Genomic DNA, 18,069 nt, shown 5'->3' on the forward strand with positions numbered 1-18,069 from the left:
GTGCTACATTCAGTGGTCATGTTCGATCAAAAATCTGCACGTCAAGTGAAGAACAGAGGAGCCAGCTTTAGCCACGCACGAGAACGTGCATACACGCAGTACGCATGTGTTGTTGTTTACATTGTCGGATGGTTTTAATTTGAAGGTTTAACAGGATGTTCAATGTGTTTTTGTGAGTTAAGATAACTGACCGGCGTGCTCTATGCCGGCGTGCTATGTTAAGTGACGTTGTTTGGGCGGAAACAGTGCCCTCTGATTTAATAAAATGATACCCACCCGCGTTCAGTTCAGTACCGCCCGTCCCCGTGAACTTATAAAGTATAATTTTCACCCGTCGGGTATCCGCAGGATACCCCCGCCCGTTGCAGGACTCTGCCTTGAGGTGGGTTCCAGAGGGTCCCCAGCAAAATCACTGATAGTCACGAACCAAATGGATCTGTAACTCTGAGTGTACAAAAGGAACCAAATGTCCATTTGGTTCCTTTTGTACACTCTCAGAGTTATGGGGGGGGGGGGGGGGTCCGTGGTCTAATGCATATCAAACTGGGGGTCCTTGAACTGAAAACCTCTGGAGTAGCACTGAAGTAACTTAACGGTGTGGTCATGTGACCAGGTGGTGATGCAGGTCAGAACAATGCTTTGGTCTTCTTCAGGATGAACGTTCTCACAAAGCAGGACCACCGTCTGTCCGTCCGTCCATCCAGACGCTAGTCAAACCCTTGCCAGTCGCTCTGTTCAGAGTCGTACTCCAGCTCCACACCAACACAGCGAACCCCCTCTAACAACATGGGAGTTCCATGATGACGATCTGGAGGACAGGCAGACAGACAGACAGACAGACAGGCAGACAGACAGACAGACAGACAGACAGACAGACAGACAAGGTGAGTGTTTGTACATTTAAAATAACCGATAGCATGCATACTGTACATTCATTTCATGTTAAATGCCAGAGGAGGAGATAGTGAGTATATTATCGGTAGAAGGATGCTGAGGTAAGAATTTGATTTAGTCGACTAAAACAATGACGAAAATTTTTCGGCGACTACCTTTTCACTGACCAAAACTAAATAAAAACTAAGCTATGACGATTAGCTATTGACAATTTCGTCAACAAATAAAAACTAGACTAAAATGTCAGTGAGGGATCTAGTGGAGAAGAGATCCAGTAGAACTAAAAGACAAGTCATTTTATGTTTGGTTGAGCTCGGGTGTTGCGCTCTGAAAATGTGCTGTGCGACGCGTTGTGAGCTTGTAGATCTGCTATTTTCAGCATGCAACCAAGTGTAAAATCAGCCATTACGATGCCATCTAGGCACCGCCAACATACATTTTAGTCGACCAAATCAACTGTAGATTTAGTCGACTAAAACTAGACAAAAACTAAAACATTTCAGATGGAATTTTATTCACAAGGCTCGGACTAAAACTAAATCAAAATGTGTTGTCAAAATCAATATTGCCTGGCAGGAGGCCTATAGGAAGACCAAAGAGGAGATATATGGATGTAATGAAAGAGGACATGAAGTTAGTTGGTGTGAGAGAAGAGACAACAGACAGAGGACATGAAGTTAGTTGGTGTTTTAGCCCTAAGGGCCCTTAGGCTAAATTTAAGGATAATAATTTATTTCCCCTGGGGACTTGTTTCCATTGTGGTCCTATGTATTCAATGAATCAACAGAGCATAGAATATTAGCACATTAATACATGTCATCAACACATACAAACGGCTATATTTACAGAGAAGAAAAAAAAACGAGAGAAAAATTAATTCAGTGAATGAGGGGATTTAATCTAATAAAAGAGTCAAACACTCCTCATGAGGATTAGTGGTTCAATAACATGAAGGATGTAAGAGAAGGAAGCAAGGGAGTAAGAGAAGGAAGTAAGGGAGTAAGAGAAGGAAGCAAGGGAATAAGGAGATTAACGTGCTGCTGATCCGTCAGAGGCTAGACCTCTGCACAGATGTTCACCCCCGCCCCCCCCCCCCCACACACACACACACACACACAGCTGTAGCAATGATTAATATCACAACATACTGCTTTAACCTTTTAACAAAACAACTTTTTGTTTTAACCTAGAAATACCACTTATCCTACCTTTAACCTCAACGCTTTTTCAATAGTAGTTTTGCCTATTTCATTAGTTTTAGTAACAACAATAATATTTCCAGTGTAAATGCAACACAAGGCTTCATTCAGTGTGCATTATAAAGTTGCCATGTCTGACCAGCAGGCGGCAGTAGCGGCCTGTTTGACTTCCACGAAAGCATCTGTGTCATTTTAGATTCCTTTGGCTATTAAAACATAGCAGATCTACAAGCTCATAGCGCAGCACTGAGTGCCTATGCTAGGAAGGTTTTTACATTAACCACTTGAACCCTAGCATCCCTATTCTGTGGAGAACTATAGCCAAAAATAGCCGATCTACAAGCTCACAACAGGCTATTTTCGGCAAAGAGGTTTGATGTAACATGAATCCAACACTGATGACAGTGTTGCTGTCAAACAAGTCTATGAAGCGGGGGGTCCCTGCTTCATCTGTCTCTCAGCTAAGGGGTCCCTGCTTCATCTCTCTCAGCTAAGGGGTCCCTGCTTCATCTGTCTCTCAGCTAAGAGGTCCCTGCTTCATCTCTCTATCAGCTAAGAGGTCCCTGCTTCATCTGTCTCTCAGCTAAGGGGTCCCTGCTTCATCTGTCTCTCAGCTAAGGGGTCCCTGCTTCATCTGTCTCTCAGCTAAGGGGTCCCTGCTTCATCTGTCTCTCAGCTAAGGGGTCCCTGCTTCATCTCTCTGTCAGCTAAGGGGTCCCTGCTTCATCTCTCTGTCAGCTAAGGGGTCCCTGCTTCATCTCTCTGTCAGCTAAGGGGTCCCTGCTTCATCTCTCTCTCAGCTAAGGGGTCCCTGCTTCATCTCTCTCTCAGCTAAGGGGTCCCTGCTTCATCTGTCTCTCTGCTAAGGGGTCCCTGCTTCATCTGTCTCTCAGCTAAGGGGTCCCTGCTTCATCTGTCTCTCAGCTAAGGGGTCCCTGCTTCATCTGTCTCTCAGCTAAGGGGTCCCTGCTTCATCTGTCTCTCTGCTAAGGGGTCCCTGCTTCATCTGTCTCTCAGCTAAGGGGTCCCTGCTTCATCTGTCTCTCAGCTAAGGGGTCCCTGCTTCATCTGTCTCTCAGCTAAGGGGTCCCTGCTTCATCTGTCTCTCAGCTAAGGGGTCCCTGCTTCATCTGTCTCTCAGCTAAGGGGTCCCTGCTTCATCTCTCTCTCTCTGCTAAGGGGTCCCTGCTTCATCTGTCTCTCAGCTAAGGGGTCCCTGCTTCATCTGTCTCTCAGCTAAGGGGTCCCTGCTTCATCTGTCTCTCAGCTAAGGGGTCCCTGATTCATCTCTCTCTCAGCTAAGGGGTCCCTGCTTCATCTGTCTCTCAGCTAAGGGGTCCCTGATTCATCTCTCTCTCAGCTAAGGGGTCCCTGCCCTGAGAAACGTTGAAGACTCCTGATCTACTCCATTGGAATGCATGCGTTTCATGTTTATTGTGTAACCAATGACCTGAGTCCATTTATAGTTATAATAACCCAGTTAATAGTCACCCATGACTCGGCGTTGCATATGTTAATAAGTCATCTATGTAATGAATGTGATAATAAGTCATCTATGTAATGAATGTGATAATAAGTCATCTATGTAATGAATGTGATAATAAGTCATCTATGTAATGAATGTGATAATAAGTCATCTATGTAATGAATGTGATAATAAGTCATCTATGTAATGAATGTGATAATAAGTCATCTATGTAATGAATGTGATAATAGTAATCTATGTAATGAATGTGATAATAAGTAATCTATGTAATGAATGTGATAATAAGTCATCTATGTAATGAATGTGATAATAAGTCATCTATGTAATGAATGTGATAATAAGTCATCTATGTAATGAATGTGATAATACGTCATCTATGTAATGAATGTGATCAAATCAAATCAAATCAAACTTTATTTATATAGCACATTTACAACAGCCAAAGCCGACCAAAGTGCTGAACATGGTTAAAACAAGGTAAGTCAGACACACAGAAGCATCTACAAAAAAGAAAATATATATATATATATATATATATATACACAGGGCAAAAACAAAAGAAAAAACAAAAAGAAACAAAACAATGCAGCATTAGGACAGAACAGGATAGCTAAATACGACTAAAAGCAAGAGAGAATAAGTGAGTTTTTAGTAAAGTTTTAAAAGCCCCAATCGACTGGGCAGATCTAATGTTGAGGGGCAGCAGATTCCAGAGCCTGGGGCCAGCAGCAGCAAAAGCACGGTCACCCCTACTGATAATATGTCATCTATGTAATGAATGTGATAATAAGTCATCTATGTAATGAATGTGATAATAAGTCATCTATGTAATGAATGTGATAATAAGTCATCTATGTAATGAATGTGATAATAATAAGTCATCTCACCCATGACCCGGGCGTGAACTTTGACCTTGACGCAGACCTCCTCGTTGGTCTCACTGAGGAGCAGAGCCTCCTCACACAGAACTCCTTCCTGTTGAGCCATGTACTCACATGTGACCTTATGACCTCCTGGAGAGAGAGAGAGAGAGAGATTAAGTTTCTTCTTTAATGCCAACTAGTGGTGTCACTAAACTCCAGTAATGTTGAATGTTTAATGTTTCTAGAAGCAGTGGTGAGAGAAGCACTAAGATGTGTAGTTTGTTTTCCAGTTCAGGTTTAAAAACTACAACATGTCAGACTAGTGAGCAAAACAGCTGCACCAAACATTAATAATGAGTGTATTCCATTTTCATACGTGTATCTAGAGCCAAGAGCCAATGTACAAGCATGATGTGTTTATTTGTTTATTTAAACGAATCCCCATTAGCTGATCGCCTTAACGTCAGCTAGTCTTCCTGGGGTCCAAGACATTAAAATACATTAACAAAAATATTTAAAATATCACAGTGTATTACAAAGAAATACTAAAAACAGTTAAAAGAATATACATTTTACAAAAGTCGATAATCACATAAAAAGAGATACCAACAGGGATACAACAGATTTATAAAGTAGCATTATCAATCTGGTATGTAAGAAAATAATGTTATTGTCCGTTTTGAGTCTACAGTATCGAAGTTTCCTTTTAACTCTTTGCCTGGAGAGAGTACACATTTATCAGCTTAAATGTTATAGTGTTCCAGTTCCAATTGTGTATCAGCTCATTTCTTTGTGTCATCACTTCCAATTTCACTTGGTTAATCTGTATCCTGTCTGAGTTCTCTATCCTGATTGGATAATATTGGTATCCTGACCTGAAAATGCATTTGGAGAGACATGGAGACTCCTGTTACTGAACACACGCTCTATAGTAATGAGTACTATCACAATATAGAGCTATTTAACACTTATTTTAACCAAAGAAAATCACTTATCCTACCTTTAAAAATAAATGTTAAAAAAGGATTGATCAAGTGATATATTACTCTAACAGAGAACATAACCTCTCCAGAATCATAGTCAACACAGTTCCTCAACGTGCTGGTTAGAAGTGCTGGAGTGGAATGTTTTGATCGGAGTGTTTGATCAGTCATTTTAGCTGTGATCCGATCTAATCAGATAATTTTGGCTGATATCACGCTGTTATATCGCGCTGTTAATAGTGTTAATTTTGTCGACTAAGACTAAGACTAAAAGACTAAAAGACTAAAAGACTAAGGTTTTTGATATTTAGTCGACTGGACTAGACTAAGACTAAACAATTTTCAGAAGACTAAAAAGACTCAAAATTAACACTGGCTGTTAATTGGGCCGCGGTATCTCTAAAACAAACTACAAAATCTTCTCCTATTTTAGTCTAGTCTTTATTTGTTGACAAAATGTGTCAATATATTTAGTCATAGCTTTAGTAGTTTTATTTAGTTTTCGTCAGTGAAGAAAAGGTAGTGGAGAATGATTTTTCGTCATGTTTTAGTTGACAGGATGTACACTGGGTGCAGGCAGAGGTGGTCTTACCCTCGGGGACGGGGGAGATGTCGGTGATGCGGAGGTGAGGGCTGGGGACCGGAGCGGGACACACGTCTTTACCCAGAGACGGAACCTCTGGCAGGGTGAACACGATCTCATACCTGTGCTGGGTCTTTAAGAAACCTACCTATAATGACAGAGAGACACAGACAGTCATACCGGTGCTTGGTCTTTAAGAAACCAACCTGATGACAGAGAGACATACAGGACCTCAATGGAAACATCCTTTTAGAACCAAGTGTGACTTGATGTACTCATGCTGTTTGCATCTCTGTCTAATAAAGTATTCAATCAATCAAAAAACAGAGAGAGAGAGAGAGAGAGAGAGACACACACACACACAGACAGACAGACAGACTGAGTGAGTGAGTGAGACAGACAGTTAGACAGACAGCGAGATAGAGACAGAGAGAGACAGAGAGAGACACACACACACACACACACACAGAGAGAGAGACAGACAGACAGAGTGAGTGAGTGAGACAGACAGTTAGACAGACAGCGAGATAGAGACAGAGAGAGGGAGAGAGAGAGAGAGAGAGACACACACACACACACACACACACACACACACACACACACACACACACACACACACACACACACACACACACACACACACACACACACACACACACACACACACACACACACACACACACACACACACACACACACACACACACACACAAAGATTAGATATTAGTGGCATCATTACTTCACACATGATTGAGCTTTATGAACATGATTGACACATTATTCAGTTCCACATCAGAATTGGCTCAACCATCTAAAGTGTCCTGATTCTTATCTATTTTGGGGCGTAATGTCATTATAGGTGAAAAGTTTAAACTGCTTTCTGCATTTTGAGAGCCATAGAAAAACCTTATAAACTCTGAGAGACTTGTTCTATAAGCTTACATTCTGCTCTTTATAATTGGCATAAAACTGAACTACATGCGCTGCATATACAGTATAATACTATATGTATTCTTACCAAAGATAAAAAATATATTTAATATCGTTGATGTAGGGTGGAAACCTTGTATGTCCAAAACTAGATCTACAAGTTTACGACACACCGCAATGTGATACGTTATGAGCTTGTCCTTTACCTTGACACTCTTGTTTGACGAAGTAGTAAAAAACATTAAAAAGTTGAAATATGGAGATAAAAGGCCTGATGGCAACGATCTACAGAAAACATTATCATTAACATGACCAAAAATATACAGAATATATACATTCCTGCAGCATGAAGGATACATAAGTACTTAATAAGTAACCAGAGTGACTACATAGAAGGAATAGAGACAGTGTAGTGTCTCAGTAAACTATAGGATCATAGAATACAGAGACAGTGTAGTGTCTCAGTAAACTATAGGATCATAGAATACAGAGACAGTGTAGTGTCTCAGTAAACTATAGGATCATAGAATACAGAGACAGTGTAGTGTCTCAGTAAACTATAGGATCATAGAATACAGAGAGACAGTGTAGTGTCTCAGTAAACTATAGGATCATAGAATACAGAGACAGTGTAGTGTCTCAGTAAACTATAGGATCATAGAATACAGAGACAGTGTAGTGTCTCAGTAAACTATAGGATCATAGAATACAGAGACAGTGTAGTGTCTCAGTAAACTATAGGATCATAGAATACAGAGACAGTGTAGTGTCTCAGTAAACTATAGGATCATAGAATACAGAGACAGTGTAGTGTCTCAGTAAACTATAGGATCATAGAATACAGAGACAGTGTAGTGTCTCAGTAAACTATAGGATCATAGAATACAGAGACAGTGTAGTGTCTCAGTAAACTATAGGATCATAGAATACAGAGACAGTGTAGTGTCTCAGTAAACTATAGGATCATAGAATACAGAGACAGTGTAGTGTCTCAGTAAACTATAGGATCATAGAATACAGAGACAGTGTAGTGTCTCAGTAAACTATAGGATCACAGGTAAACCAAGGATCAGTCTAAACATTGTAATATAAAAAAAATCTAATCTGTGCATTAAAGCTACAGAAACTATAGGATGCCAGGTCAACAAATAAACCTGGCATCTGTCTACTGTACATAACATGATATCTAAATTACTTTTTTAACCTTTACATAAGCCTGCAAGGTCATCAAGGCTGTAGGGCCAGTGTTACGGGCTGAAGGTTGAGTCTGAAGAGGAGAGTCTTTAGGAGTGAATCTACAGTTCTGACTGACATATAAACATCAATCAGTATTATGTAGACTAGAGCATTGGTTCTCCCCAGATATTTTTTCCCCCAGTCATTTAACCATATTTTATAGTTTTACTATTAAAAAATAGCAGATCTACAAGCTCATAGAGCGTCACTTTGTGCCGCGCTATGAGCTTGTAGATCAGCAATTTTTTTGAAAAATCGTGAAATTGGAATTTGGAATATATACAGTATATATGTATTTTTCTTTGTTTTCCCCTAGTGAATATTTTTAACACAAATCTTTGCTTCTGGGGGTCCCTGGCACAAAAAAAATTCCGATGGGGGTCCACGGCCAAATACATGTGGGGGTCCTTGACATGAAAAGGTTCATTCAAATGCAGACCCTATCGTTCCCAACTTCCATCCTTTACAAGCTCACAATGTGTCACATCGCGACTACAGTGATTATGTGTATTAGTACAGTAAAGTATTTGGACAAATACAAATGATGTCATCTTTGAGTTAATAATACAACAGAGAAAGGAGTGAATCCTCTGCTCAACAGTGAGCATGTGTAACTCTTTGCTTCTGGGGGGTCCCTGGAACAAAACATTTTGAGATGGGGGTCCGCGGCCAAATACATATGTAAAAATGTCTTCTAAATCCTAACAGTATGTTGCTGTATCAGTGGTGCTCCAACTTTTACATGTCAGGGACCACCAGAATGATGTAAAAAAAACAAAACAAGAAACAGTTATTCTCTCACACAGCTGTGGCATGTGCAGCGTCCCACACTCTACTCCTACACTGTCTCTGAACACACGCACACACACACACACACACACACACACACACACACACACACACAGAGTCTCTGAACACATGCACACACACACACACACACACAGTCTCTGAACACATGAACACACACACACACACACACACACCTCCCACACTGTCTCTGAACACACGCACACACACAGTCTCTGAACACATGCACACACGCACACCTCCCACACTGTCTCGCAACACACACACACGCAACACGCACAAACAAGGTTATTTTTAGGGATTTTCTACTTTACATGAGTATTTCCAATTTACAATACCTTTACTCCACTACACTACATCTCAGAGGCAAGTATCGCACTTTTACTCCATTACAAATATTGGAAAACGTCAGTTACTAGTTACTTTGTAGATTTAGATTATTATTACAAAACATACATTACCCACTTCAGCCCTATGTACATTTAGACCATTTGAAAATGGGTGAAATGGGACATTCTGCATAATGAGTACTTCCTACTTTTGATACTTTAAGTACGTTTTGATGCCAATACTTTTGTACTTTTACTCAAGTACAGTATTTCTATATTACTTATATCTATAAGTAAAACATGTGAGTACTTTTTCCACCTGTGCTGTGACGGCCCCTGTCCATTGTCGTAGTGACTCATGACTCATGGTCTAACAGCAGAAACAGAGAAACAGAGGGAGCAGGTTTTTGAGCGTTGAAGACAAATGTATAGTTTGTCACACAACGGCGTCGCGTGTAGAAAACAAGCCGACCTACAAGCTCACAACGCTGTGAGCTTGTAGCTCGGCTATTCACAGCATAGATTGGGCTTGACGTGAGTCACGTCAAGTGATCACAGTCAGGGGTTTCCTGCAGAGCATCTTGAATTCTGTAGCACCGAGCCAAAACTGTCTGTCTGGTGAAAATGATGCAATGTTGCAGTGCACGCACACGGCTCAGGAATGCTTTTACTAAATACAAATAGCCGCCCATATTACAGTAAAGGCATCTGCAATTACATTTATTTTTGTAATTTCCAATATATTATGTACCCTATAGGATTATATCCCCATAATAGTATTCATATTATTTCAGCAATACTCATTGACGAGAAGCGCAAATCTCACACTCGCCCCAATTTGTTTCGCGGACCGCCGCCGCCGCCGGATTAGACCCGGGGCGAGCGTGTTTTGGGACGAGCGTTCTTCTTATATTCCATTCCAGCCACCATAGCTCTACCTGGAAGCAACATGTGATTTCATTCACCTTGTTTACAAGTCGAATTTGGGGAAACTAAATAATCAGGAGCTCAAAAACATGATGAGAGGATACAAGAGATATCTGTGCAAAAGTTGCAAAGTGTGCTTATTTAAGTATTATTAAAAGTATTTTAAAACAGTGAAAGCTACCGAGGAAAAAGAAAGTGATTATGCCCTCCACTTCCGGTGGTGCGTCTATGTTTTCATTCCCACTAACAACATTTCTCCACGGAACACTAACACCATTTCTCCTAAAGAACATGGATGGTTGTGGTTCTAAGCCCACTTGTTTCTATGATGGAAGAGCAAGTTAAAATGTTACTAACTTTCCGTGGTTTTGTCTGCTCAGAGGACGCTGCTGTTAAATGAGTTTTGGGTTTGTTTCCAGTGGGAAGCGAACGCACATATGTAAATCCCGCCCACTACATTTGATTGGGTAAAGCGTGGCCTGCTTCGTGATCTGAAGGCACGCCCACTTGTAGCCAATGTTCATACGTTCTGAACGTCCTCCCGACAGATTCAGTAGCGCAGCTCTGAATCTGTTCTTGAGAGATTACACGTCACGTGACCACTGACACACCTCTTAGACACACACACACACACACACACACACACACCAAAGGGCTTTGAGAAACACACAAAGGCACACACACGCACGCACACACATTCTTTTTTTAAATAAAAATAATAATTGTAATAAAACAATAACAAAAACAAAATCTAAAGCATAAACCCGCTCACCTTGACCATGAAGTTGCCGTCGGCGTCCTGCGTCACCATGACGACCGAGTCGTGCAGCTTCTCGTCGAAGTGAACGTGGGAGGAGGCGGGGCTACTGCCGGAGGGGGCGTGGCTCGAGGGGGCGGAGCCGACGGCCTCCTCTGAGAAACGAACGCCCCCCGTCTTTGTCGAACCTGAGGAGCGCGCGCGCACACACACACACACACACACACACACACACAGGTCCATTTAGTTCACTTTGTACACTCTCAGAGTTACGAGGGTCTGTTGCCTAATGCAGTGGTTCTCAAAGTGGGGTCTGGGGACCCCCAAGGGTCCTTTAGGGGGTTCCAGGGGGTCCCCAGCAAAACATTGTTGATATAGCATCAACCACTTTTACCCATTTAATACATTACAATGTTGGTCCATTTTTGCCTGCTGTTTGGCTAGGGTTCATGTGGTTAAACAGAGACAGACCAGTCAGTTAGGACAGGATCCAGTCTGTGTGAATGTGATCCACACATGTTAATGATCCAGTCAGTAGGACAGGATCCAGTCTGCTGTGAATGTGATCCACACATGTTAATGATCCAGTCAGTAGGACAGGATCCAGTCTGCTGTGAATGTGATCCACACATGTTAATGATCCAGTCAGTTAGGACAGGATCCAGTCTGCTGTGAATGTGATCCACACATGTTAATGATCCAGTCAGTAGGACAGGATCCAGTCTGCTGTGAATGTGATCCACACATGTTAATGATCCAGTCAGTTAGGACAGGATCCAGTCTGCTGTGAATGTGATCCACACATGTTAATGATCCAGTCAGTAGGACAGGATCCAGTCTGCTGTGAATGTGATCCACACATGTTAATGATCCAGTCAGTAGGACAGGATCCAGTCTGCTGTGAATGTGATCCACACATGTTAATGATCCAGTCAGTTAGGACAGGATCCAGTCTGCTGTGAATGTGATCCACACATGTTAATGATCCAGTCAGTAGGACAGGATCCAGTCTGCTGTGAATGTGATCCACACATGTTAATGATCCAGTCAGTAGGACAGGATCCAGTCTGCTGTGAATGTGATCCACACATGTTAATGATCCAGTCAGTAGGACAGGATCCAGTCTATGTGAATGTGATCCACACATGTTAATGATCCAGTCAGTAGGACAGGATCCAGTCTATGTGAATGTGATCCACACATGTTAATGATCCAGTCAGTAGGACAGGATCCAGTCTGCTGTGAATGTGATCCACACATGTTAATGATCCAGTCAGTAGGACAGGATCCAGTCTGCTGTGAATGTGATCCACACATGTTAATGATCCAGTCAGTAGGACAGGATCCAGTCTATGTGAATGTGATCCACACATGTTAATGATCCAGTCAGTAGGACAGGATCCAGTCTATGTGAATGTGATCCACACATGTTAATGATCCAGTCAGTAGGACAGGATCCAGTCTGCTGTGAATGTGATCCACACATGTTAATGAATGATTACTGGATGTTTTTTAACAGCAGCTGTGAGACTTTGAATAGAGTCTGCATGGTCAAAGGACATCACATCTGCTGAGCAGTGGTGTGTGTGTGTGTGTGTGTGTGTGTGTGTGTGTGTGTGTGTGTGTGTGTGTGTGTGTGTGTGTGTGTGTGTGTGTGTGTGTGTGTGTGTGTGTGTGTGTGTGTGTGTGTGTGTGTGTGTGTGTGTGTGTGCGCGCGTGTGTGTATTATAGTAGAATTTTCCTGGTCCTCAACATATGGATGTTCTATGGCTATAACAGATTGGTGGAGTTAGTAATGTTCAGGGTAGGATCAGACATTTAGATGTTAGGTCTAGCGGTTATTAGACTCATTCCTGATTCATGCTTATTTGTGCGCTGGTGACTGGTGTTAAGCATTGAAAATAGCCGATCGATAAGCAATGTGTCGTGTTGTCGTGAGCTTAACACGCCGTGTTGTGAGTGTTGTGAGTAGATTGGCTATTTTTGGCTTCAGGGTTAGGGGTAAAAATGACAAAAAAAATTAAATGGCATTAATAAATTGTTGATGTCCTCACAAGTTTAGTAATACAAGTAGTATACAAGTGTGTGTGTGTGTCCATGTATTTGATGTAAAGATTGTGTATCTGTGAACACACACACAGGCTGCAATCAGCAATCTATGTCCAATCAGCACGTACAGGACAAGTAGCAGCTGTTTAATGACCTCTATTAGTCTGTCTGTCTAGTGTGTGTGTGTGTGTGTGTGTGTGTGTGTGTGTGTGTGTGTGTGTGTGTGTGTGTGTGTGTGTGTGTGTGTGTGTGTGTGTGTGTGTGTGTGTGTGTGTGTGTGTGTGTGTGAGAGAGATTGTATCACCAAATCACAAGGAGAATGGCTCCAGTATTCATACAAATACACTGCTGACATTTCAAAGTAAAAGTCAGGGTGACCCTCTGAGCCAAAAGAGTTTGAGAAGCATGAAGCTCAGGGGTCAGGGGTCAGAGCTGACCCACTAGGCATGATGCGTCCGGCTCCACCCGACCTCCACAGGACAGAGACATGAGAGAGAGAGAGAGAGAGATATGAGAGAGAGAGCGAGCGAGCGAGAGAGACAGATAGAGATTAATCCATTAAGTCCGGGGACGTATCCGTGTTATTTTTAGATTTCTTTGGCTATTCAAAAATAGCAGATCTATGAGCTTGTAGATCTGCTATTTTGGAGGGAAAAAAATTGTGAAATGTGTGCATTGTTTAAAGCAAACATTTGTAAAATATTTAGTTCCAGAGAAGCAAAGATTTGAGTTACAAATGTTTGTTTTAACTATATATATATATATATATATATATATATATATATATATATATATATATATATATATATATATATATATATATATATATATATATATATATATATATATGCAAAGATTTGCACAAATGTACAAGATTAAAAAAATAGCAGATCTACAAGCTATGAGCTTGTAGATCTGCTACTTTTGAAAAGCCCAAAGAAAGAAAAAAAATTGCTTTAAAAAAAACATACATATTTAAAGATTTTTCAAAAATAAATAGCAGATCTACAAGATTTTTCAAAATAAATAGCAGATCTACAAGCTCATAGCGCGGCACTCGGTGCCGCGCTATGAGCTTGTATATCTGCTATTTTTGAATAGCCCAAAGTATCAAATAATATGGTTATAGCAAAAAAATATATCTTAATAAAATAGCAGATCTACAAGCTCAGCGACGCGTCCCCCCGGTCTGGACGGATTAAACACATCCTTGCAGATCTGGGTCAGAGTAATGAGTTCAGATGTTACATCATCACACTGACGGCTGCACCGTGGTGTGGAAGACTGAGTTAAATGAGAACATGTTACAAATGAGATGATGGGGGGGGGGGAGGGGTATAAAAGCCTCTTTATGTGGTCTGACATAGCCTGGTTCCAGCCGAATCTGCCTTTGCAAAATCGCATCGCACTTTAGCCCTCGGCAGATTAGGTCTGGCCCCCCCTCCATAGAGATTCCATTTCTCTCCCTCCGCAGTGGTGTGGAGCCAACCAGGGCCCAGTATCCAAATGTGGGCGGGCTTATCACCTTATTTGGAGCAATGACGTACAAGGAAGCACTGCTCTGATTAGTTTGTGAACAAGGAAGCACTGCTCTGATTGGTTTAGGTCTAACCAATAGAGTCCGTTTGGATCTTTTTGTAACCGCCCCTTGGAATTTTTTTTTATCGTTGATAGGGACCAGACTAATATCCACGCAGATAATGATATAGAAATATCGATCTAACCAGTCAAATTAATATAGTGGTGTCTTTTTGGGCCTGTCCTTCAGTCTTTTAAACATGCCTTTTGTAACTCTACTATACTTTCTCTACCAAGGCCATGTAGCTGGCTCCATAGTTGCTATCTGGTGCCGCGGCTCCATACGTTCCCAATCAGTAAAAACATGTCTTGGTCAACGCTTTGTGATTAAATGTCCTAATGACCTGTATCTCTGTACGATGACCTATATCTCTGTATGACCGGGATATTGTCACTAATTTACTCTGTCAGCTGTCACCCTGTCAGAGATAAACCTGCCACATGTCCTATGATATCGAAGGAATAACTTGTTTATGGAACCATAAGTTGTACACAAGGATACTATAAGATGAACAACAACTTATTATGATGACACCCTGATGCCTGACAGCTCATCAGATATGATCTGACGTCTGAGGGTCTTAACCAATAGTTAGGATCCACCTCATATCTGATGTCCGGACTCCAACTTGTGTATAAATACTATTGCCTGTCTTTGTAATGGCAGAGAGATATTTTTGCTGTACGGTGCCTCGTGGATTGATTCTTTCTCGTAATACAATGTCAACCTTTTTAATTTGAGAACCGGCCTGTGTCTGTCTTTGATTTTGTCTCATCCTTTTTACACTGGGTTTTCAGCGGTTTAACAACAAATAGTTTTAATTAGCATAGAGCAGGATTTACGACCCTTTATCAACTCTATTAATTACATTATAATCAGGGGTGAAAGTGGCTGAGAGTTCTTGCCGGAACTGGTAGGACGCGCGGCTTCGCCGCGCGGCCGGGGGAGTGCGTTCGGCCGCGCGGGCGAAGCCTAATAAAATATTCAAACAAAATGGGTTTATACTAATGTAAAAAATGTGGTTATATGGCGGATTTGGGAAATATTGTACTTTTACTCCACTACAATTATTTGAAAACTTTAGTTACTTTGCATATATACATTATTACATTATAAATCATACATTAATCCCTTTAGCCCTATTTTATACCTAGGCTATTTGAAAATAGCCGATCTACAAGCTCCACAAGCTTGTAGATTTGCTATTTTCAAACATTTTAGTAGTTTTACTTTTGGTACTTTAAGTACATTTTGATACCAATACTTTTGTACTTTCACTCAAGTAAATTTTCAATTCCAAACTTTTAACAGAGTGCTTTACATACATACATTGCAGTATTGATACTTTTACTTAAGTAATTGAGTGCTTTTCCACCACTGTACCTGGCGTTGTTGTTCTACAAACTTTGTTTTTAACCACATTGTCAGCTTCTTCAACTCTGTCTTCTTTTCTCTTAAACATCTCAGTTAGTTTTCGTTGCATTGTGCTTAATTTATTTTTAAAATTGCATTCTTCATCAAAACAGTGTTTATTTCCCCTCGCGTTTCTTTTCTTTTCTTTTTTTCTCCAGAAAAGACGTGTTGAACCAATCAGAACTAACTATGCTAGTCTGTCAGCCAACCAGAAACATGTTTTGAACGTTGGTGGGATTTAATTCGTCGTAAAGCCCGCCTTCTTTATCCGGTAATTTGCACACACACACATAGGCACGGACAAAGGCCGTTTCCGTATCCTTTTATACCGGATCTTCAAGCTGCAAAGTGAATTGATCCCAGTCCAAGTTTCGTTTCGCTGGAGAGGACGAGACGCTTCTCGGCTCCGTAAAATAAATAAACACCGTAAAAATAGCACGGATTAAGCTGACACAAACACACAGTGGAACAATTCAAAAGCACTTTATTAGAAAATGTAATAATTGTGTATGTTAATCTGACGTTAGTAGATTATGTTTTCTTCTTGAACATGGCCATGGGTCTGTGGCAGGTTATTTAATATGGGATTTTCACAACTACCTTCGAATTTTTCTTAATGGAACGGCGTTCCGGCACCTAATCTTTTACCGAACGCCGTTCCGGACCGTTGCCGGCCCACTTTCACCCCTGATTATAATAATAATGCATTATCGGTTTGTCAATTTGTCATTTTTACCAGCTTGCAAAGCACGCTGGTCTAAGAACAGACTGAGTCTAGTCAACACTTTCTCGACACTTTTCTCGACACTTTTTCATCATTGGCTGTCCTTTAAGCAATGGGGATACTTTCCCATACTCTGAGCGGGCGGTCTCGTCCTCCCCAAGCTATGGTACTAGACACGCCTCTCGCCTCTATGGCAGCGTTGCCAGATTCTGCGAGAGAAATGAGCAACAGGTCTAAGCCAATGGGGAGCCACTAGCAGTGTTGCCAGTTTCTGCGAGACTGCGAGACAAATCAGAGAAAACAGAAAGCAAGCTGGTATACATGACTGAGTCATGTCTTGTTTCCTTGTCATCACATGACTGAGATCTCCATCAAATCAAGACAAAAAAGAGGCACAAGAGGGGCGCTGTAAACACAACTTAGGAATGATCCCCTGACTCTGAGAGAAGGAATGGACGGATGTGACATCATCCCAAAAACATCCCATACTCTATGTTAGGATCTGTATAAAAACACATCTAGCTCAGATTTCTCCTTTTTTTGTTTGTTGTTGAAAACAAGCCTTATTCAACTGGCTTTAGCAACACAATGGTAACATGTATTTGTTCCAAAAGGCTGGCAGCAGTGGATGAATTAATTAAAAAATGCCTGGCAGTGAATGTGTTAACACCTTACATTGACCCTTCAGGCTGAAAAGTAACTAATACTGTCAAATAATTGTCCACAAAATGTCTACTTCTCTCATTCTACTATACTTGTAGAGTATAGCACACACACACGCACGCGCACACACACACACACACACACACACACACACACACACACACACACACACACACACACACACACACACACACACACACACACACACACACACACACACACACACACACACACACACACACACACACACACACACACACACACACACACACACACACACACACACACACACACACACACACACCACACACACACACACACACACACACACAACACACACACTTCCCCCTCCCCCCTGCAGACTAAATGAAAATAAATATATTTTTCATATCAAAACTACCATCAACAGGAAGTCAGCACAAGGGACTTGGCTCCGACACCGTCTCTCTCGTCCAATAAGCTTCTCCCACAGAGAGATTAAAGGACCTCGGCTGCGTCATTAAAGCTCACACTCTACCGGGGGGGGGGGGGGGGGGTGTGGGGTGGGTGTTGTTGACCGCCAACAACAACACACACTAGAAAATACTGAGCACTCATTTCACTCTGAGGCAGAGTTTCCCAAAGAGCCCAGTCACAATGCACTTCAT

General features: G+C 41.5%; 1 protein-coding gene across 2 annotated transcripts in view; it reads right to left on the reverse strand.

The window, feature by feature from the left end:
• Positions 1-549: 549 nt before the first annotated feature.
• Positions 550-18,069, reverse strand: part of LOC308101853 (adipose-secreted signaling protein-like) — a 31,989-nt gene continuing 14,469 nt past the window's right edge. For both annotated transcript variants that reach the window (XM_080451359.1, XM_080451358.1), the window contains exons 4-7: positions 11,010-11,182; positions 6,018-6,156; positions 4,467-4,592; positions 550-808 (exon numbers count right to left, since the gene is read on the reverse strand). In XM_080451359.1, the coding sequence (XP_080307485.1) occupies positions 708-808; positions 4,467-4,592; positions 6,018-6,156; positions 11,010-11,182 (539 nt within the window). In that variant the 3' untranslated portion in view covers positions 550-707. The remainder of the gene's footprint in view (positions 809-4,466; positions 4,593-6,017; positions 6,157-11,009; positions 11,183-18,069) is intronic.

The sequence above is a fragment of the Gymnoscopelus braueri genome, assembly GCF_963280865.1.
Source record: "Gymnoscopelus braueri genome assembly, chromosome: 15".
Classification (NCBI taxonomy): Eukaryota; Metazoa; Chordata; class Actinopteri; order Myctophiformes; family Myctophidae; genus Gymnoscopelus; species Gymnoscopelus braueri.